The sequence below is a fragment of the Dryas octopetala genome, chromosome 4 (genome assembly GCF_963921425.1).
Source record: "Dryas octopetala chromosome 4, drDryOcto1.1, whole genome shotgun sequence".
Classification (NCBI taxonomy): Eukaryota; Viridiplantae; Streptophyta; class Magnoliopsida; order Rosales; family Rosaceae; genus Dryas; species Dryas octopetala.
The window spans coordinates 13,847,086-13,869,802 of record NC_141369.1 but is presented as its reverse complement, the minus strand read 5'-3'; the positions used below and the strand labels follow the sequence as shown (position 1 = coordinate 13,869,802).

Sequence of the window (22,717 nt, the reverse complement as noted above, 5' to 3'; positions counted from 1 at the left end):
TGTAATTATTAAAATCCCAGGAGGTGTATGTGAAAAGACGATAAACCTCTGGAGTGTAAATGTAATTAACTCTTTCTTTGGTACAATAACATACAAGTGAAGAGGGTCAATTCGACCAAAAAAAAAGAGGGTCAATTCTTATTGGGAGACAAGTTTAATTATTTGGCAAAAAGACCTAATGAGATATTCAATGTCAAATCTTCCTATGATCATAGTTGTTTTACAATATATATAATAATATATAAAATCTTGAATTATTTACTCATTACCAATTAATTTGGTAATAATGAGTTGAATGCTCTAAATTTCAAGCAAAAGATCTGCCTAACTTAAGATATGGACCTGCCTATGGTATTTGAAAGGTGCCTCTAAAAATCACAATCTTCTTATGGCTGTTGTTGATACAAAGCAAGTTGCTCATGCACCAATGAACAGAGGGTTAAAAGGCTAATGACTGATGATTCTTCCTGCGGTATAGAGCTGACACTGCCACAGAAAGGGTCACTTTGGGCATATTTGAGCTGAGGTTTGCCATCAGGGGTCATAGAAATGGTGACCGGATGTGTGGTTTTGCTACTAACTTTGGCAGTGGTTAAGGATTAAGTGTGAAAAGTTGAGTTATGGGTTTATTTATGGGGCTCAAATAGCCAAATTGACTTGGGACAAAGGCTACTCTGCAATCCTTGTTGGGGTTGATTCTGCCATGACCATCACTCTAGTAACTTAAAAGTCCATTGAAGACTACCAAGTCTACTATTCCTTTCTAGAATCATCCTGGGCTTCAACAGTGTTGTAAACAAGTTAGAATCGCAATCTCTGTCGTCTATAGAAAGAAAAATAAAGTGGCAATGGCAAGCTAGGATTACCCTTGGATTTGAATGGACGAATATTTATTTTTATCTTACTATATATATGTTCAGACTGATACATATCTTCTATGCTTTGGTTTTTATGAATTCCAGTAGGGTGCTTTCATGGACAAAGAGAGAGCATCCAGTGCAAGTCAATAGAATTCTATAGATTGCTATATGGTTAACAATTCTGAACCTGAAACATGTATAATGTTTAACAGAAGCGTGTATAATGCCATACCAGAAACGAGTATTTACAACATTTCAACAATGTGATGTATTCTCCAACATGGCCAATACTGAACTGGCAAAGGCTAGACCCAAGTCAGCATGAGGGAGCGAGATTCATGTTGGTTAAAATTTACAATTTAATGCAGAAAAGGGGGTGCAGCCATGTTGCATTTGAAAGCATACAGAAATAATCTTCTCATAGACAAAACACTACTTAACTTCCAAAGCCAGTGCAACTGTAATAAGAACAAGAGTCAAGCAGCCAATAGCAAATTAGCAACCCGTCTGAAAGTGCAGGAGCGATCACAAATCTCCTCTGATACCAAATATCCAAGAGCTGAAGAAAGATCTGCGACTTAATGTGAAGCAAATAATCGCACAAAAATCAACATGGGAACAACAAGCTCCAGCTCATGATGCAGCAACTCAACTTCTTCAGACTTCCATCTTTTAATTTTCCTCTGAATCCACCAAATCAAGTGTGATGAAATCACTCCCCGGCTTGCTGCAGTTCCCTTGCTACAGAACAGTTCAAGCCAACATTCTGATCAAAGACATAATCCACTCATCTAGAGATCACTTTGCTTCTACATGTAACACCAATTCTCAATAAAATGGCGCACTTAATAAAAGTTGTCGCTTAGAACAGTTCTCCACAAAAATACAAAAAGGAAAAACACACAACACGAAATCAGAAAAACCAAGGAAAGCTATAGATCAAAGACATATAGTCATGCCACCTATTATAAAAAAAAGGTCTTGAGGTTCATCCCACTGACAGATTTATTATCCTTCTACCTGAAGAAACTTTGATTCACCTTGAAGCAGGGTGAAGGTTGTTGTGTATTTTTCTGTAAAACAAAATCATAGACGAACAAATATTGATTATATAGGGGGAAGGAGAGAAAAATATTATAGTTAAAAAAAAGAAATCAGACTTTTATATCCAGCAAAAGGTCTATCTAGTTAGCCCTGTGAAATTCTTTTATGGATAAATATTAGCACAAAGAGAAATATCGCAAAAGGAACATCAGTTTATGCTTTCATCAGGTCCCTCTTTTTTTTTTTTTGATTATGTTTTTATATAAGTTTTTACCCAGTTCCTCCCATGAAAGACACATGCTAAAATGATATGGTTGACTCTTTCAAAACACTCAACAATTTATAGACCTTTTTCTAGGGACTACCCAAAAAGTGTCCATGAGAACTTGGATAGTAGGACTTTAGAAATTCCCTAAAGCGTAATAGTTATGCAAGCATTAAAACATCTCGAGAAAGAAAAACCCCAGCCATAAAATTAACCATCGGTCATTTTATATCCACATGTGTTACTTTTAAATAACAAGTTTCATGCTTATAATGTAAGACACAACAATAATAATCAAAGGAGTCTGAATATTTATGTAATATTAATGAAGAATACTTATTTCATCATAATTCAAAATATTTCAAATTACCAATATAAGCATTTAATGATATCTAATGGGGATGACTTTGCCATTATTCGCTGACCATTCTGTTCTTCACCACCAAAGCTGAAAGCACTGAAGAGAATCAAAATCAGAGAAGCAAACTACCCGACAGTTAAAAAGAAGAGGATGACTACGACATTGAAGGAGAGCCATTGTGCAATGAACTTACAACGAATTTGGGGGACGGCTGTCCATTCAGAACTCCATTTAATCATGGACTTTATTGAGGAAGTACAACAAATAATTGAAGAAATGAGGGTGTGCCTTTCGTATGAGTAAAAAATTCATGTCCAATTAGTTCTGCAAATTTACAAATGAGTTGAGAAAAAAGAATAGCAGCTCTTTTTGAGCTCTCTGTTACATAATCAACCAGTTTCTAGTTTTCCAGTTCCTCAGATTAATTCACTTTTTGGTCAGAATGGTTTGCAAAGCACCCAATTGTTTTGAAGTAAATGGAGGCACCCTTCTTCGAACCAACGTCATGATTGCCTTAGCCTTACCAAGCTGCTTATTCTTCTTTAGGCCTTCAAACAATGCATGAATGGTATCCACATTTGGATACCAATTTTGTTGCATGCAGTCTTTACACATAGTATATGCCAAATCAAAATCCCCTCCTTTACAAAGATAATGAATCATGGTCTGATAAATTTTAATATTGGGCTTGTACCCCTTGCCATGTAGAGCAGAGTACACTCTTTTGGCCATTTCAAGATACCCAGCCTGGCAAAACCCTTTGATCACCAAATTATATGTAACCTCATCAGGTGTCATCCCAATATTCTGCATCAAACCCATCAATCTGTTAGCTTCCCATGCTCGTCTCCTATAAACCAGATACTGGATTCTAACATTGAAAGTTGCAAGATTAGGCAAACACCTCTTAAGAACCATAAGATTCCACAAACCATTACCAATCTCCCACCGGTTTTCTTTATAAAATGCTGATATCAGTGTTGTATACGTAATGACATCTGGCCTTATTCCATTTTTTTCCATCTCTAACATGATCAGATATGCTTTAATCAAAATACCCATTTCACAAAAAGCCTTGACAACAATATTAACTGAAAATATGTCCAATGCAATGTCAAACTTCTCTGGAACCTCGTCCAAAAATTCCTCAATGGCTCCTAAATCACGGGTTTGAGTCAAAACCTTAAGTGCAGCATTGAAAGATTTAACTGTCCTACAACAACCATATAAATGCATATCACAAAAAGTATCAATAGCATGCTTAGTCATCCCAGCCTTACCATACAATGTTATAATCCTCATAATGAACCCTTCTCGCCGACCTTGGGGAAGAGTCTTCTGATGCTCAAGCAAATGCTCAATGTAATCAAACCGGCGAGCTCCAGCAAGCCGAGAGACCGTGTCTTCAAATGCAAAACGGTTCTCAATGACAAGCCTATTGTGAGCATTGGCATTAAATAGGTGGAATAGCTTTTCAGGGTCTCTCTCAGCTTTAAGCTTAACAAGGGCAGGTTCTTCTAAGGGTTTGGTATTGAAAAATTGATTGGACACAGCTGCACGACACTCACTCGAAACTACAGCACCCGAGGCATGACAAAATCTGCGACTGGTTCGCAGAGAGAGCATGTTTTAGGAGTTTTCTCAGATTGAAACATACCCATCCATCAACATCCAGATTCCACACAAACCATTATGAAAAAATTTCCACTGCCCACTTCACAAATCGGCAAAACCAGAAGTATAAACACCCAATAACCAAGAATCAGACTTTATCAGATGTTGTTCTTCAAATTTTCCCAAAGTGGAACATACTCATTAGCAGAAATTAATATTCTAGGCACCAACCTGAGAAAAGCTTTACTACCCATGCGCCAAAACGAAGACCCAGAAACGTAAACACCGAAAGTGAATCATATACCATAATCAAATTAAATTACCAGAAGACATTAAAGCATATAACTTTCTTTTTGTCTTTGATGGCTGTTTTTGAATGGGTGGAGACTAAGAATGAAAGCTTGGAATGTAGCAGATAGAGAGAATGAAGATTGGAAAAGAGAGGAGTTTAACATGGTGGATCTGAGCGAGAGCTCATTATGTTAATAGTAATAGTTCGTTTGGGCTTCGGGGGGTTTTTGGGGGTTTAGGTTTTGTGGACTGTGATGGTACAGCGAGGGGGTCCATGGTAAGGAATCGTGGACTGCTTTATTATTACTATTATTTTTTTTTTTTTTTTTGAGAAAAAGAATCGTGGACGGCCGAGCAGCTGAGGTATAAATGTATAATATTAGTTAGCTACTTAGCTCACGGGATCAGAGTTTTTTTTATTGGCTTTTTTATCCAAATATTAGCTGCAGTTAAGAAATAAAATTTCGGGTTTCGAGAAAATTTTAATAAAAATTTCGACGGAAATTTTGAAGATTTTTAAATTTTAACAGAAATTAGATGGAAATAACGGAAATTGCTATCAAAATACGAAAATTTTGAATTAAACTTTACTATATGTTTATTTAACATATTATCTATTAAATTAATAAAAAACATTGAAGAAATCAAATTATATAGTAGGTTTCATGTAATATAAGGTGAATATAATGCGCGCTAGAGCAAATACTGTTAAGTAAAATTAGTATAATGAATAAACAAAATTAGTATATTCTTTATACTGTATAATTTAATTATACACTAAAATCTAAACCCTAATACTCTATATATTTTATATACCCTAATACTCTTTATACTCTATAATCTATACATTAAACCCTATATATTCTATATTTTTTAGGATATTAGGTTTTAAGCCATTTAGGATACTTTTAATTATTTTTTTATATATAAATGTATTAAAGTTTATAGAAAATTAGGATTAAATACCAAATTCCAATAATTTTTTGGTATAGCATGAAGACCATATAATATTTCAATTGAACTACCAAATTTAAATGTAGTTTTTTAGATTATGTCACAAATATGTTGACCCCTTTGATTTGAGCCTTTTCCATTTGACATTTTTATTCTTTGGCCCACATATGATGAGTGTTAGTTAAAATTTATAAGGTTTTGACAAAATTGCCCTTGAGATTTTTATATTATCTTGAAAATTTGCTAATGTAGTCTCAACTTCACATTTAGTTGTGACTGTACGACACTCACAACTTCAAATTTAGTTGTGACTGAACAACAGTCACATCTAAGTTGTGAGACAGTTACAGTTAAGTTGTGACTTAATTGTTTTTTTAGAGAAATTATACTACAATATAGTATAAATAGAGGTCAAAACAATACTTTTACTCAAAATAATATATAGTATAGTGGTGTGAGTTATCTTTTTCAATTTACCAAGACAGTCACAGTTAAGTTGTGACTGTATTGATTTTTTATTTTTTTAATACAATATAGTATAAATTAATGTAATATTTGTGATGTAATATTATTTTTATTTTTTTTGTTGTAGTAGCATGTGATGTAATATTTGTAAATTCTAATATCTTTTATTTTATTAATTTGTTTGACTTTTCAACTAGTAGCTAATCTAAAATGCTATTTAATTTTGATACCTAAACTAAAAAGTTATTAAAATTTAGTAGTTAAAATCAATGGACCTTAAAGTTTAAGGTTTAAAATAACTAAAAGAAATCTCAAACCTTTTTTTTTTTCTTTCCAATTGCCCAAAGGCCCCAAACCCCTCCTCATTTTTATTTTTTTTGTTTCCTTACTTTTTTTCCCCATGTCTCTCTCTTCACTTTTTTTTTTTTTTTTTTTTTTTTAATCTTTCCTTCCTTTTTTCTCATGTCTCTTACTTAGACAAGCTTTATCTCCACTAAGTATAACAACCCAAATTTTGGCTTATGTTAATTTTGCTACTTAAATTTTTCAAATTTGTTTTAAGGTTTGTTTAAAGGAATTAGAAATTTCTTTAAATTTATTTTAACTAACTTAGACCTTTGGTTGTGGTTTTAGAGCTTAATTTTGTGGAAATGAATTTTATAAAATGAAAATTCAAGAATTTGACGATTATTATTTTTTTCAGAATTAAATTATAAGAGTAGGATTTTTCATAATTGTTTTGAAAGCAATTTGACTATTTTGAGGTTATAAGAAATTAGTACTTATCAATACAAGTCCGTAGAATTTTTCGGTGAATTATTTGGAGTCTCGAGCTATTTTTGGTGAATTTCTGAAGTTGGAGAAAATAGAAAATATGAAAAATTTCGATAAATTTCAGTAAATTTCGATAAATTTCAATCAATTTCGATCAATTTCACTGAAATTTCAAAAATTTCGGCGAAATCTTCCCAAAAAATTATTAAACATGTGTTTCGATTTCGACACTCTGCCGAAAATTTCGAAATTTTATTCCTTGGTTATACCATCCAAATTTTTTTTCTTGCCAAAGTTATCAATACGTCCCAATTTGCCACTTAGACATCCATTTTTCTGTTAAATCATCAAAAAATTTTCCACACTTTTCATTTTGTCCATTAATACAATAAAAAAATATTTTTAAAATATAATTATTAAAAAAAAAACTTAAAAAAAAAAACCATTAAAGTCTTTTTTTTTCTAGTGGGTTAGAATTTTTTTTTCAATCTTTCAAATGCTTTTATCATATTAATTGACGAAAATACCCTTAAAATAAAGAGAAAATTTAACTGAAGTGACGTTAGGTGGTAGATTGGCCAATATGTGAAAGTTCAGGTGGTAAATTAACAAAAAAAAAAATTTGAGTGTTATTTGAGCACACCCCTTATAATTCAGGTGGTGTTTGAGTAAAAAAGCTTTTTTATTTTCTTTGCGTTGGGTACTTCTGTACTTGTCTAAAAAAAAAACCAAACATAAAAATTACTATGAAAAATTTGAAAAATATCCACAATTTGTACTTCCATTTAAACACTGTTATCCATTTTAAAAGAATTTATAAATATAACATTCAAATAAATTTTTTTTTGTTATATCGGAATTTGAACCCTGAACCAAATCTAATCCTAACATTTATCTCACTCACTCTCACCACTTGAGATAACCCCAAAAGCATAACATTCAAATAATATTTAAACTGTTATCAAGGAGTACTCGAATACTGCTCGAGTAGTGTTTGAAATCTGTCAAATAATGCTCTAATACTCTTGGGAGATTCGAGCAGGCCTTGATGGAAGCTCAAACATTGTCTGAGGATTAGATTCTAAAATTTTTAAAAAATAATTAATAGTCTTTAATGAAAACAAAAAAAAAAAGTTTAATTTTAAAATTTTCTCAATTATAGTTTGAAATAGAGGAAAAAACCGAGAAAAGAAAAAGTACTTTTATGTAGAATGTTGCAGACCATTACCAATGGTTGATCCTGTTGATTATCTTCTTACGATCTATACAATATTTTTTGTATTAATCTAGAAAATGAAGATTCGAACTTGCAACCTATTTTACATTACAAATAAAAATTTTTACTAAACCAATAGTAAGTTGGTATGTTTAATTTTAATCAACACTTCATATTTTTACACAAGAATTTCATATAGAAGAAATTATCATAAATATTCTGAGTTAATTACACTTACACCCCTTGAAGTTTCAAAATTGTTGCATATAACCCTTATAGTGAGATGAAAAATGATGAGAAATTATGTAAAAAGACATATTAAGGGGTTAAATGGTCTAATAAAATTACTCAAGGTGTAAGGTCCAACCTCAATACAAATATTTTCTTTTTTGTTTATTTATTTTTTTCTTTTGTAGGGGTTATATGCAATAGTTTTGAAATCTCAGGAGATGTATGTGTACTTTTTGAAACCCCAAGGGATATATGTGAAAAGATGATAAATCTCAGGGGGTGTAAGTGTAATTAACTCTAAATATTCCATGTAGCAAATCCATTTTGTTTAATTTGTATGTATATGTGGCGAAGGAAAAAAAAAATCCCATAAGAAACCCAAATTTTGTTCTTAAGCCTACATTTATCTGAAATACTTTTTTTTTTAACTTAAAAGTAATCGTAAGCCAATATCTAAAGAACAATACGAATCAGAAAATGTGATCATTTAATATGAATGATAAAAGGGGATTACTTCTAATATAAAGTCGTTAGATGTTCAAACATTTCATCAACAAAATAAAACGAAACATACTTCAACAAACTGTTAATTTTATCCAAATGAAATCAAATTAGTGGAGTTTTTTTTCTAATAAAATTAGTGGTGTGACATGAAGTTTGCTAGTAAAGTAAGGTGGGGCTTTGAATTGGGTGAAGCACATGGTATAGAGTCTATAGATCCAACAAGTTATATTATGGGCATGCAATTTGGAGTGAGCAAAATGCCTGGTTCCTTCCCATTCATAGGGCCACTTAGCCGGTGAGCCCAAAGAGACTTCTTCATACGCCAATCCCTTTGGATTAAAAAAGCAAAGATATATCTCCCACTCCCAGTCCTTGTTTTCTAACATTTCTCTGGCAGAGAAATGAAGAAAACAAGACAGGGAAACAGTACCCAAGTCGAATAGCCAAGTTCTCAGCCAAATTTGGTTCCAAAAAAGAGAAATTTTAAATGAAAGTTAAAATTTTAAACATTAACCAACTATTCTGCTGTAATCTATCATATATAAATGTTGGTCATACAATGAGAAATTTAGCAGATTCAAGGCAAGGATCAGAGCCACTGGCAACGATGAATGGGTCCTTTTGGGATTTACCACGCCCAGAATTTGCTTCATCTAGTCCTTTGAAGTTATAACAAGCAGCCCCAATGCGCCAATTAGAATATACTGGACAAATGAAACAGAAGGAATTACTTCCTGATATGAATATGTCATCTACATGCTTGTGCATGTTTTGTCAAGCCTTTTCTGGAAGAGAGACGTACCTTAATAATAGGCTTTTCAGTCATAATAATTGTGACCCAGCCAACATAAGGTAAAAACCTGAAAATGATAGCAAGTGATAAAATTTGTGAACAAAAGGCATGCAACTTCCTTTTTCTCAGCCATGATATGTCTTGATTTTTTGAAAGAAAAAACAGCGATAAGAATCAATATAATAGATTTAAATATTGATTAATGTTCTCAAATCATTTAAGATGATTTTCTTTGCAATGCAGTGAAAAGAAGAAATTACAGTTGAATATAACATGTACAGCTACAAAGGTTGGGAAGAAAACAGGAATAAAAAAAAAAAGGAAACTTTCAAAATCTCGGATCATTGAAATGTGCCTTCAAGATTAACCTTGAAATCTTGACCCAGTAGCACAACATGATAAGTTCCCCAAGTCCCATTGGTGGAAAGATGCCCAAAAAAGAAGGAAATGCTTTCTTTTGTAAGAAACGAAAAAGGAGGCAACAAGAGGTCTTACCCTACAGCTCTGCCCATGATATGATGCCGTTGAAGCCACAGCTGACCCTGAGCATACAGAAGTCTGTCGTCCCCATAATTGTTATCTCCTGAGAAAATAACATAGATAAGGGGTGACCATGTGAGTAAAGTAGGCACGTAGCAGGAAACCAACACAAATATCAGACAACATGTTTTGAAACTGCAGAAATGCTGAGGTAAAAGCAAAAATATGAATTATGACACATGTCCACAGGTTTTTATTGACCCAGATTCGGGGGGGGGGGGGGGGGGGGATGATTATATCAAGCAAACCAACTATTTACATATATTCAAGAAACAGGCACCTTTTGTAAGGACATCAACTTCTCCAGTATCTTCTCGTTCATGAACCTGCAAAAATCATTGATCATCAGTACTCAATGGACAATGGGATGGCAATTATCCACTGACTATGAAATAAGGAAAAGAAAAGAAATAATGGCAGGTAATTCTGGCAACCATCTAATAGACTAAATCTACATCAGGGATGTATGTGAAACTTACTCCTGATTTAGTATGACCCTTTTGAGGAATATCTCAATCTCTTTAGGTTCCTTTACAACTAACCCAATAGGTCCAAGGTGTATGCCATGAAAGAACGATTCTATGGCCATAATTTAAACAAAAATGTGATGGAGGAACAACCAGATATGTGAGCTTAATTTTCATACTTTTGATGCCACAAAGTCTTCTTGGAGATATAGAGCATCAAATGATTATAAACATATGCCTAATCTTGTTCTCTCAGAATCTAAAATAGAGTACCATCCCCCCCCCCCCCCCCCCCCCCACCTGAAAAAACCATTATTCTTTTCATGAAGGTCAAAAGTAAGAGACATCACCATCTCATTTCAAAAACCACTAGTCAAAATTATTTAGCAACCCCAAAATGCATATTCTTTACCTTAATGACCCGATGGACAATTGGAATTTCACGGCCCTGGAGAAAATAGACAAAGGAGAACGTATTAGCATTTACTTCTCAAAAAGGAGAGCACATTATCATAGATAGTGGCACTCTATTGCTATCTTAGGTTTATCTATAACATGAATGCTTAATCAATAATTTGAAAAAAAAAAAAAAAAAAAAAAAAAAACAATAGTGCTAGTGAAAATATATGTACACTACCTAATGGATGAGACAAATCCCATTCATAATATTAATAATTTACAGCGTTGGGTCAAAATTATTGGAAAGAAGAAAATTCCAATGTTTGCTATTGGGACACAGAAAAGAAAAAAGTTGAATAATATTAAAATTAATCATTAAATAATGCCTTACTAGTATATACCCTTTATTATTAAGACTAAAAGCAAGATATGATGATGGATCAAGAATATTTGGAAAAGAAATCAGAATGAATACTGAAACAACCCTGACGAATACCAAACATAAAAATATGAAATAAAAATTAAGAACAAATAAAAAGAATCAAAATCCCTTACATCAACATTGAAGACAACAATTTCTCCTGCACGAATGGGATCTTTACTCATGTGCAAGAACAAAATGTCCCCCTAAAAACCATATCAGTTGTTATCATTAGTTAAGCAGCACAAGAAAAGTAGATACAGAATGAATTAAAATTTCCAAACAAGACATCAATTTTTCTTCACCAGAAAAAGACCTTAGACAAAAGTTCTTGAATAAAATAGGCACCAAATTTTCACTTAGAACGATAACTATTCACAGATATGCTTACTGAAACAACCTGGAAAAGAATTTATAAATTTATTCATGGAAACAACCTATCGCCAAACATTATCAGACAAATAAAGATGCATTAGCTGATGAAAAGTTATAGAAGGGTGCATTCAGGTCAAAGCAGTAGTTGAAAAGGAGAGAGAATTTCAAACTGCACGGATCTTTAAGACAGAAGAACAATAAGCTTTTCTATGTGTGCTGCTTAAAGTTGAAGTTTAATCTGGTAAGGGTGCCAGTTCTTAGAAAGCATAACCTCCCACCCACATCAATTCAGGCTACTGGTAGGAAAAATTTAGAGAATTGTAGAAATGTAAGGAGGTTGACCTAAGAGGGAGAGAGAAAAAGAGAAATAAATAGAGCTCAGAGCTCAGAGCTCAGAAGAAACACCAGAAATGACCATGTGGAGGACTATATGATGTCCTAATGAAGTACATTCTACAAATTAGAACCTTCTCCAGAAGAAGGAGGCCCTTGTACCTAGGGGGTTCCTCCGCAGTTAACAACTTGGTTCAGTACATTTCTAAAGAGAATAATCGAGTTACAACAAAGAGGAGTATCAAGCATCACTTCCTCAAAGACAGATACTCTAAAATAAGAAAAAGGATAATTTTTTTCTCCTTCTATTGATATTGTAGAGCATGCACATGCACAATCCCTCTTTTCCAATAAAATTAGCTCTACATATGAAATCAATTAGCCAAAATGAATTAAACTAACAGTTTAAGACTTAAAATCAGAAGACAAGCCAAAACTACAGTGATCAAAATATTATATGGTACCAAGCCATTGAAGCATTCATGCATTACACTATCTCACCCTCTTGAAGCCAGGCTCCATACTTCCAGACAAAACAACAACAACAGGAGATTCACTGCCGGTAACGCACATCAATGCCTTCCATATTATAAGCGCAGATGTGACAATCATTCCTGAAACAGAATTCAGACCACACATAACATAGTATTAACAGACGATTTTACGAAACCACAACATTAATCACTGTTGCAAAACCCAAGTATGATAACACAGTGAGATTTAAAAATATGCAACCAAAGTTTAAAATTATTACTAAGTAACTAAATTGAAACAAAATAAAAGGTACAAGACTCAGCATTTAATGATTGAATCAAACCCACAACTACTTTCTTCGAATCATTGATAGTTTATTAATACCATTTTAATTATTGTAAAGCTCAGTTCAGTGTGAAGCTTTACTCTCCTAAGCTCCCAGAAGAAAAAAAAAGAAAAAAAGTAAACGTTGAAAACATCAAATTCTGATGACAACCCACATTTTCTAATAACCCAAATGGAGAATAGATGGTATGAATTCCTCACAATAAGACCCAGGACGAGAAAAATGGATAGAGAGAGAGAGAGAGAGAGGGAGAGAGGCATAAAGAGGGTTTAAGAGTTTACGAACCGAGACTGACAGCCTGGGTGAGGACCTGCCGGATCTGAAGGGATTTGATGGAGTCCACGGTCTCACCGATCCACCCCATTTTCTTTCTCTTTGCCTTTTACCACCGTTCTTCTTCTTCTTCTCCCTTTGTTTTTGTCTGATAGAGCTACAAAAAGCCGTACTTATGGGCCGTTTCTTCGTGTTCAACAGAAGCCGTTTCTTTTAGTCTTTGGTACCTTTAAGAAAAAAAAAAGTATTTTTCTTAGAAAAAGAAAACAATTACAAGAGTAATATGTCATTGAAATTACTGAAAAGAATTAGAACCAATGTTACCAATGAGGACGTGCCATATTAGCAAAATGATGTGGCAAGCTTTGTAGATTTGCTATACTATACCCTTCTAAATATGGTAACTAATAAAGACAGATTCTGATTTGTGAGAGTCATGATTTTTTTCAGATGTGATTTTATTGTTGGACTACTACGAGTCTATGACATAGTATTCATTCATTGGTTGGTTTATTTTTGGTTAAATTATATTTAGGGTCCTTGTAGTTTGGACTTCAAACCAAGTTTTACTAAGACTTTTGTAGTTGTTTTTTTTGTCATTTTTGTTAGTTTTTGGGCTTTTGTAGTTTGATTGAACAAATTTTTAATTTCATTAATTTGGTAAAATCATAAATTTGAAAAAAAAATCAAGGCTTTGTATAACCGTTACAATGGTATAACCAACCTATATGTATGAGTGAATATTATTAATATAAAAAATTTTAACAAAATAACTTCATTTATACCTTATTTCACAATTAAGAATACGATTTTCATTTTATTTCAATTGAAGACTTCAAATTATTATTTGTCTCAATTAAAGATTTTTTGTCAAATTCGTTAAAAATCGATCACGTGATTAACTTTTAGATGCAAATTTGTCCTCTCAATCACCATTAAAAAATAATTCTAAATTTTAAAAAAAAAATTAAAGGAATTAAAGAAAAAAAGCAGGCCAGCCCCGACCTTCCTCACCTCCACCCAAGCTCCCTTCTCCTCTCCGGCCACCGACTGCCGACCCCTTCTTCTGCGCCGGTGACTCATTTCCCGCCTGCGCCGGTCTATCCCCTCTGCCACATATCTTTCTTCCTCTCTCTCTCTTCTACTACATCTCACAGCCTTTTACCAAACGACGCCGTCTTGGAGGACCCTGCTGATTTCTCTGCTGCCACTGGGTCTTGATCAGATGTCCTTCTTAAAGGTGGTGCCACAGTCTGCAGCCTCGATGGCCTCGTAGACAGTGTTCTAGGCCTCCCTTATCATATTCTCAAAGCGGGCTCAGATCGAGGTAGGCAATGAGGACTCCAAGAGTAAAGTCTCTGGCCGGTGGACCTCCAAGGTCTCTTTCTTGATGATAGCGCATCATAGAGTTAAGGAGGGAGTGGTGAAGTAGGTTGGGTTTGGTTTAGGGAAAGGAGTGGGTTTTGGGTGAGAAAGGAGAGAGCTTTGGTTTTGAAGAGAGAAGAGTGAAGGAAGAAGAAGAAGAAGTTGAGATAGTGGCTGCTAATAGTGGCATTATGGTGGGTTTTGGAAGGAATTTTAAGCCCAATTCAGTGTCTTTTTCTTTCCCACATAGCAATCACAGAAGCAGAACAAGGAAATGAAGAATAAGAGAGAAAGATATAGATGAAGAGAGAGGTTGTGGCAGAGAGAGAAACCGACGCAGACGGGAAGGGAGGGATTGGCAGTTGGTGGTCGGAGAGGGGGAGGGAGTTGGGTGGAGGTGATGAGGGTTGGGGCTAGGGGTAAGGAGGGTTCTACCCTCCCTGTCTTTTTTTTTTTTTTCTTTAATTCCTTTATTTTTTTGGATTATTTTTTAATAATGATAAGAGGACAAATTTGCCCCTAAAAGTTAATCACGTGCAGGTCACATGATCAATTTTAAAAGATGTTTTGACGGTTTTGACGAAAAACCCTTATTTGAAACAAACAGTAATTTGGAGTCCTAAATTGGAACAAAGTGAAAGTGGCATCCTCAATTATAAAATAGGGTATAAGTATAGTTCTTTTGCTAAAATTTTTCTTTATTAATACTATACCCTAAAAATATAAACATGTTTTCTAATAATATCCTTATACGTTAGATTGGTTACACCACGTAACGATATATCAGTTATACTCAATAATTTTTCCTGATCAGGGCACAAATTTGAAATCAAAATAGCCAATCTAGCTAGCCTATAGGCCACACCATTAACTTGGTGAGAAATATGAGACAAAGAAATCGCCTTATAGAATCAACAAGGAAACCAGTATCATCAAAAAACCACAAGTTGTGGTATTTTAGATAATGACAATAAAGTTAAACCACCGAAGAAGTCTAAATTAAACACCTCACATGTGCCATTTTTGTTGAGCAATTTGATGGAAAAGGATGTTGCAAAAGTTATAAAATTGCAAGGAAAATATTGGCCCAATTGAAACCATAAGGACCTTAGTGAAACATCGCTTAAACTACAAGGATCACATGGTTTTGGACTGGTTTTGATATGGTGACATCTTAGCTTTGTGACATTTTCGTAGGCCTATAGAAATGGCTCATACAAGACCATACAAGTATAAACCCGTCGTCCACTAATATCATAAGACGGGGATTGGTTACGCTACGTAATTATATATTGGTTATACATAATATATTTCGTTTCAAACTTTATCTCAATTAATTTAATTTTTTAATTAATCAAAGAGAGGCCAAAATAAGCCAAACAAACCTCGATTAATAGCCTGAAGGTTTTTAGGCCCCTGGTTACGGCCTGGACCTAGCTTATTTAGCATAAGGCTCGCCCAGTCCGAACCATCCGACATTCCAACCCGAACGGCCCATTTTGCATGCCTATTTCCAAATATAAAACAATAAATAAAAGAAGTGAGTTTATTGGTATCTGAACTTCCACGTGGTACCCAACTTCTGAAGCCACGTAAACGGAGTGCAAATTTAGAGACACATTTCCTATTTGACCCATGCCACAACACGAACCCATTCAATCTAGCCAAGGGCATTTTATGTAATTACCAAGAACTCCAAGGTGACTCTTACTACTAATTATTTCATCATTGCTTTCTATTTTTCTTTTTGGTCTGAATTCCTTGCTTCCAAAATTCTGGTTTCAATAACAGTCATTGGCGGCGAAGCTAACTAACAGTTTTCATGGCGCTTCTTGTTCCTGGTGGGTGCGTACGACTCAGCTTGTCACGGCCGGCGCACGTTAGACGAAGACTCACTACCTTTGCTACTGTGTCCCCAACCCGAGGCGATAGTGTGGACTGGGTCGAAGCGACTTCGGGCTTCTTTGAACATGACACGAGGCCCATCATGTTATTTGACGGTAAGATGATCATTTTAGCACATAATCTCTACGTTATGCTAGCTTGCGCTTGGTATAAGAGTAACCCTTTTAATCTTATGTTTTGTACTTTCAATTAGAAGTTGCATTATCTGAGTCTTGCATTGAAATGGAAACACATATTCATGTTTAAAATAAATTTAAAAGGAAAATACTAAAACTTATTACCATCTTATACTATTTACTTCATGGAAGATATTAAATCATGTGACCGCAGGATCATGTTTAAGTTTATGTAATAATTATGGAAGATGATTTTGTTGTGTGATGTTTAATGGGTGCAGCCAATAAAGAGTTAATATGTTTGTCTTATGTTTTGTGTTATACCCTTTATTATGTTTTAATGTTATGTTCTACTCTTTTAATTTTATGTTTTGTATTCTTCACATTATTATGTTTGTCTTATGAGAAGATATTCAGAAATAGAAGATAAATTTCTGCTGAAATAAATGAGGATTAATGTCACATTTTGTGGTGCTTGAATTGCACCTGTATTACAGACGTAATGAGTAAACATGATTGCCAAACTTTTGTTTTACAGGTGTTTGCAACTTATGTAATGGAGGTGTAAAGTTCGTGCGTGATAACGATCGAAATAGGTTAGATTTTCATCTTTCTTTTATTTTTCTGGACTCCCAAGTATGATGATCCCTAAACCAAAGAATTGAAACGGGTCCTGCTGGACTTCCTCCACAAAACTTGTGCCATATGTTGGCATACAAGGATATGAAAAGCCATGCTTAGGATCAATTGTTTCAATATGGAGATTTTGTTATAAGATTCTTATGGTTTTCCTGATATTCTTCTTGATGTATAAGAGTAGTTTATATCTTAAGCTTAGAGTTAAGAATTTCCCAAAGAATATGAAATGTTCTGATTTGTGGAAAATTTAATTACAAATGTTGATTACAGTGATGCAATCACCATTCAACAGTGTTTCCCTTCTTTTGCTTACAGAGGACTTCTAGCTGGTTAAAATTCCTTGTAGCAGTTTAAATCTTTTATCTGGGTGCTACTATATAGCACATCCCTAGTAAGGCTACATATATTGAACTTCCAGAGATAGATAGCTATGTAATAAGAATATTACGGTAAGAGCAAAAAGAAAATGAAATCTTTGCTTCATGACTTCCATATTTTCATGAGTGCGAATTATTTAATATCAGTACGTTTATTCCTGTTTAATGGTTGAACCCACTATTAACAGATCGATAAGGTTTGAAGCTCTCCAGAGTGAAGCAGGGAAGAAACTGCTAAGAAGGTCGGGAAGAGCTCCTGATGATATTTCAAGTGTTGTGCTTGTCGAAAAGGATAGGTATATACAATGACTTCAGTGTTAATCAAGAGCAGTTTTGAATAAGCTTTAAGCATAGTGGTACAAGTTGAGTTTTCAATCATCAAGTTTTCTGATGAATGATTTAATTTGTTTTGAAGAACAAGTGGTGGAAGAGATGAACTTTTCTTATTTAAATTATTCTTTTAGTAAAACAGTTTCTGAAGTGGACGATTCCAACTAGTGCCATTCTAAATATATTATAACTTAGGATGTAGCTGATAAATTTGTAAAATGATTATGTGACAAAAGTTGAGAGATGTGATGGTGGATTTCAGATCATTTATCAAGTCAGAAGCTGTTCTGAAGATAATGGAATACATAGACTTACCCTTCCCACAGCTAGCATTCTTTCTACAATTTGTGCCTTTGTAAGTCCTCCCCTGTTTGTTACTTTATAATATTTGTCTATCAAGATTTGAAACTGATGGAAGAATTAGTAGATAATATAATCCATGGGTTTTTCTTCTGGATGGTGGCAGGTTAATACGGGATTTTGCATATGACAATGTTGCAAACAACCGCTACACAGTTTTTGGTCGCTCAGAGTCATGTGAGATATAGAAATTAGAATACTTAATTTCCTGCTAAGGAATGGTATGTATATTGGTCAGTGCAGATCTGATGATCTTGATTTTGCACCTAAGTTTTACTTTTCAGTTTTCATTGAAATAGAATGAAATTGGCTTCATAGTTATCCTATGAACATTCTCAAGTTAATTACTATATAGCTTAGTATTAACAAGAGATCTAGAAATACAGTTTGCATGTGAATTAGGAGGCTAACTCGTCATTAATAATGCTTGGGTTGTTTAATAGAAAATGCAGAAAAATTCTGAAACAGAAATTACAGAACTCATCAATATTGCTACCTTGGCTACAATATAGCATTGCCTTCATCTACTCCCTCTTATCTTAGAAGATTCCCTGCTGTCTTAGCTCATAGTCTAGCTGTTCCTCTTCCATCATGCTAAAATCACTTTTTTGTGGTCAACTTTCTGTGTGTGCGCGAATGCACATCCGCAAGTTTGTTTTGAGTATTTCATGTCTATTTGGGGTGATAGCAGATTATGTCTTTCTCACAGCCTGTTTAGTGTTTACCATCTTGATGTTTAGGGTAAAACTCATTTTGATACTTTTTGGGAAAAAAAAAGGGAAATTTTAATCAAAGGCCGTTAGCAATGAAGGTCTTATAATTTGCAAATTTCATATTTTACTTATCATTGGCATGATGAGCATAAGCCATCATCTTGTAAAGTTACTGTAAAAACTTTACAGATACAGATAAGATAGAAAGAACAATTCTTCATTAGTAACTTGGAATATATATAAATACATACATACATATATATATCTATATATATCTATATATGTATGTATATATATATATATATCCATATATGTATGTATATATATATATATATATATATACACACACACATATGTTTAGGGTAATGTCTTCTTGCCAAATTTTTGACATGTTTTGTTATCAGACTTTCAATCTAAACTATGTCTTTATTACAGTTTGACAACATAACATGCTAGGTTGTCTGATAACATACTAGACTATCTGATAAGAAAACATTTCCTTATATTTACATATATGTGGTATACTCTACAAGTTCTGCTAATTACAGAAAGAAAAAAAATTCGAATAAATGATTCTGAAATAATGTTTGAGTCATATATAACCTTGAGTATAAAGTGGTCATTCAAGTATTTTGATTTCCTATATCTTTTGGACCAATATGTACTTGAGTATAGCAAGTGAAACCATATTCGAATCTGTAGTGGCTTCTGGTTGTCTGGTTTTCAAGATACATGCATGTATAGTGTACACATATATACTTATATCTGAACATCCACAAGTATAAATCCATACATCAGCAATAAATTTAGATGCAAGTTAGATATACATGTTGTTTCATGCATCTTTTTTGCTTTGCTGATATAAGGAAGTATAGTTTGTGGTGTTATACCTGCAATTCTTGAAGAATAGGCAATTGAACTGTGAAGAGTATTCATTTGATTTCTAGAAATTAAGATTTTTCACTTCCTTAACACCATATAGTTTACCGAAGGCATATGCAAATCTGAAAAAAGGAAAAAGAAAAGAAGAGAGAAATTTATCAGACTGGAGATAATTAGATTTCATTTTGTATCCTTCACAAAATTGTAAGAAGGAAAGAAAACAAAGTTAGAACCTTACCCAAGAACTAAGATAACCAGAGAAACAATCCCTAGCACATACTGATAGGTTTTGTGCCTAGATTTACGTAAACCTTCATAGGTTGATGGAATGTACTTGCGGTTTACATATCCAAACTGAGGACGAACAAGAAGAACAAAGCCAAGGAAAAATCCTGCTAGGAATCCTCCTATGTGAGCTGAATTGTCCACTTTCGGTATAAACCCGAGGGCCAAATTCGCGGCAATGATGACGATGAGCATCAGGAGCGTTGTGCACTGAATAGGAAAGTTAGATCTTAGACGCGTCCCTCATCAATCTGAAATAGGATTCTCTGCTCATGTTTATGTGCTGATATGATGCTTTTGTACAAACAATGTTGTTTTGAGTATAGTATTTAAAGTTTGTATTGCAAAGATAATGAAATGAAAGTTTGAAAAGACGGTTTTGGATATAAGTCCAATATCATCATATAAGCAAATGTTCCGGACTCGACCTGAAATGGGATGATAGCTGAGGGTTTCTTGAATTACCAGTTAATTAGAGTTATTGAAAACAAGGGAATAAGAGGAAAGAAGGGTTACCTTATTTGTATAGATTGTCCAGTTTGTTAGAAGCTCAGAAAGCATGCCTCCCAACAATCCAAAAAGTGCCCCAGATGCACCAACTGATATAGTTGGCTTATCAGTGTTTCTAAGATGAATAGAAGATGATACACTTCCACCTAATCCAGAAAGCACATACAAGAGTCCTATTCTGACTGCAAAATCCAAACAGTAAAAAACAGTTGGCATGCTTAATTATTTATGATCATCATGTGAAAACTGAGTTGATATATCCTGAATGATCTTAAGTACTTACTAAATCCGAATTCCTGCTCAAGCCGGAATCCGATGAACAAAAGGCTCAGCATATTGGCAAGTAAATGAACGACTCCAGCATGAAGCCACATGCAAGACAAGAGGCGCCATCCTTCTCCTTCCTCCACAAATTCCCGTTCGAGGGCTCCTAGGTTTCTCAGACTGCAAACAGAAGCAATTGGATTAAGGTTTTGCATGGATTCGACCAGCTCGACTATGTGCAATAAGTTGTAGCTAATTAAAGTAAGGCCTAATTGGGTTAGGAATGTATGAAAATTGGCGGAGCAACCCGACTCATTGCCTAAACGCCGGCGTATGTGTGATTTGGGGGATTAAAGGGGGTTGTTCCCTGCGCTATGGGATAACATGGATCTACAAGTAGGTAATGGTTGTGTCCCTCATTGAGAAAGACTCGACCTTCTGATGCCCCAAAATATCTTACCTCGGTTTTATGGGTCTAAGGTACGTACTTAAATAAGGTCTAGGAATCCAAATGATATAAATTGAATTCAATGATCTTTTGCAAAACCATCCGAATTTTGTAATCCAGTTAGCAGAAAAGTTAAAAAGAAAAGAACAGAAAATAGAAATCATTGAGAGAGAGGGGGAGGAAGTTGTTACGTGATTGCTGTAGGACCAAGGAGGGGGTTTTCTTTCAAGGGTTGGAAAGAGAACCTCTTCAAAAAGGGCAAAACACAGTAGTCCCCTACGGGTGTGGATGGGCAATCATTGACATACATGGAGTAGATGAACATGGCGATGTTAGTCATGAGATTGAGTGGCACCAGCCACGGGAACCATGGCTTTTGGGGTGGAGGGCAAAAATGTGGCGGGGGCGGGGGCGGTTTAGACTTGTGACGATGGCCCTTTTCAACATCGGAGGATAGTGGTCTCTTCCCCATATCGTCTGCGGGAGGAAGAGGTGCGCACTGCAACCGGTGCTATCGAGGCAACGGATGCTAATTTGCACCAAGTTGTCAGGAAGAGAGAGAGATGAGAGAGATATTGGCTCTGGGTGGCAAGGAATGAGTTTGGCTGGGATGGTAGTTAAGTTAGGTAATTTTCCTGATAATAGATAGGAGAATATTACTTAATGGTCCTTTCACCTCATAGCCTTCCATTCTAAAAGAAAAAGAGAACAAAAAGATCGGATAACAAAATTGGTTTTCATCGGTTTTATGCTTCACAAAATTAGCACAGTTACAAACTTAATGAAACTATATACTAAAAGTTAAAAATAATTCATATAACTTATAAGTACATAAATTCATCCCACCAATCTTTAAAAAACCTCATAAAAGTACATAAATTTATGATTATTGATTCGGTTTAATTGGTTTTGTAACCTTTCAAATCCAATTTAATCTACAACTTCTAAAAATCAAAACCAACATAATTAACTCTCGACAGATCTTATGCAATAACATTGGGGTGGCTGGGATGTCTTATTTGGGGCTCAAGCAAGGCCAGCTTGGAGCAGTTTTGTATTTGTTACAAGACTCAGCACATAAGCTACTTCTACCATAACTTTCAACTTCCCAAACCACAAAGAGCTTGATGAGCAGTTGATTACCAGGTATAATGACTTGTTCCAAACATCTAAAGTTTAATTTACCTTCAAATATAAGTCATGATCATCATAAGGTGTTGGCACCAGGCAGTCAGCCTATGAGCATTAGCCCTTATAGGTATGCCTTATTTCAGAAAAAACTGAAATTGAGAATGTTAAGGAGTTAGTTAGAAGGTGGATTAATAAGGCCAAGCAATAGCCCTTTTTCATTTCCGGTTCTTTTAGTACGAAATAAAAATGGAACTTGGAGACTGTGTATTGATGTGAATTGCATAGGGTTAAGTATTTTTCTAAGCCGGGATTTGAGGTCTGGCTATCACCAGATTAGGATATATAGTGACAATAATGAAAAGACTGCTTTTAGGACCCATGATGGCTGTTAT

The 22,717-nt window shown here is 34.4% G+C and overlaps 4 protein-coding genes across 8 annotated transcripts; 1 reads left to right on the top strand and 3 right to left on the bottom strand.

Annotated features, from left to right (window-relative positions):
• Window positions 1–1,084: 1,084 nt before the first annotated feature.
• Window positions 1,085–4,631, bottom strand: LOC147287066 (Tetratricopeptide repeat (TPR)-like superfamily protein). 5 transcript variants are annotated; one of them, XM_086241176.1, is made up of 4 exons: window positions 2,724–4,631; window positions 2,540–2,626; window positions 1,823–1,933; window positions 1,085–1,669 (listed from the first exon to the last, which is right to left on the bottom strand). In XM_086241176.1, the coding sequence occupies exon 1, from the start codon at window positions 4,154–4,156 to the stop codon at window positions 2,957–2,959; it is 1,200 nt and encodes a 399-aa protein (XP_086097302.1). In that variant the 5' UTR covers window positions 4,157–4,631; the 3' UTR covers window positions 1,085–1,669; window positions 1,823–1,933; window positions 2,540–2,626; window positions 2,724–2,956. The 5 variants fall into 5 exon arrangements, with proteins under 5 accessions (XP_086097302.1, XP_086097303.1, XP_086097304.1 ...); XM_086241177.1 differs by having other exon boundaries at window positions 1,085–1,601; XM_086241178.1 differs by having other exon boundaries at window positions 1,085–1,933; window positions 2,724–3,687; window positions 3,811–4,631.
• A 4,171-nt stretch (window positions 4,632–8,802) lies between these two features.
• LOC147287065 (Peptidase S24/S26A/S26B/S26C family protein) lies at window positions 8,803–13,196 on the bottom strand. The gene is made up of 8 exons (XM_086240006.1): window positions 13,013–13,196; window positions 12,409–12,521; window positions 11,334–11,405; window positions 10,792–10,827; window positions 10,193–10,238; window positions 9,868–9,955; window positions 9,382–9,439; window positions 8,803–9,283 (listed from the first exon to the last, which is right to left on the bottom strand). Exons 1-8 carry the CDS (start codon window positions 13,089–13,091, stop codon window positions 9,233–9,235), a joined length of 543 nt encoding a protein of 180 aa, XP_086096132.1. The 5' UTR covers window positions 13,092–13,196; the 3' UTR covers window positions 8,803–9,232.
• Window positions 13,197–16,105: 2,909 nt separating this feature from the next.
• On the top strand, window positions 16,106–18,431 carry LOC147287064 (Putative thiol-disulfide oxidoreductase DCC). Its single transcript, XM_086241845.1, has 5 exons — window positions 16,106–16,365; window positions 16,925–16,982; window positions 17,591–17,698; window positions 17,995–18,087; window positions 18,199–18,431. Exons 1-5 carry the CDS (start codon window positions 16,188–16,190, stop codon window positions 18,278–18,280), a joined length of 519 nt encoding a protein of 172 aa, XP_086097971.1. The 5' UTR covers window positions 16,106–16,187; the 3' UTR covers window positions 18,281–18,431.
• Window positions 18,432–19,356: 925 nt separating this feature from the next.
• Window positions 19,357–21,778, bottom strand: LOC147287063 (RHOMBOID-like protein 5). Its single transcript, XM_086240070.1, has 5 exons — window positions 21,386–21,778; window positions 20,766–20,926; window positions 20,489–20,664; window positions 19,926–20,182; window positions 19,357–19,809 (listed from the first exon to the last, which is right to left on the bottom strand). The coding sequence occupies exons 1-5, from the start codon at window positions 21,664–21,666 to the stop codon at window positions 19,749–19,751; spliced, it is 936 nt and encodes a 311-aa protein (XP_086096196.1). The 5' UTR covers window positions 21,667–21,778; the 3' UTR covers window positions 19,357–19,748.
• Window positions 21,779–22,717: the final 939 nt, after the last annotated feature.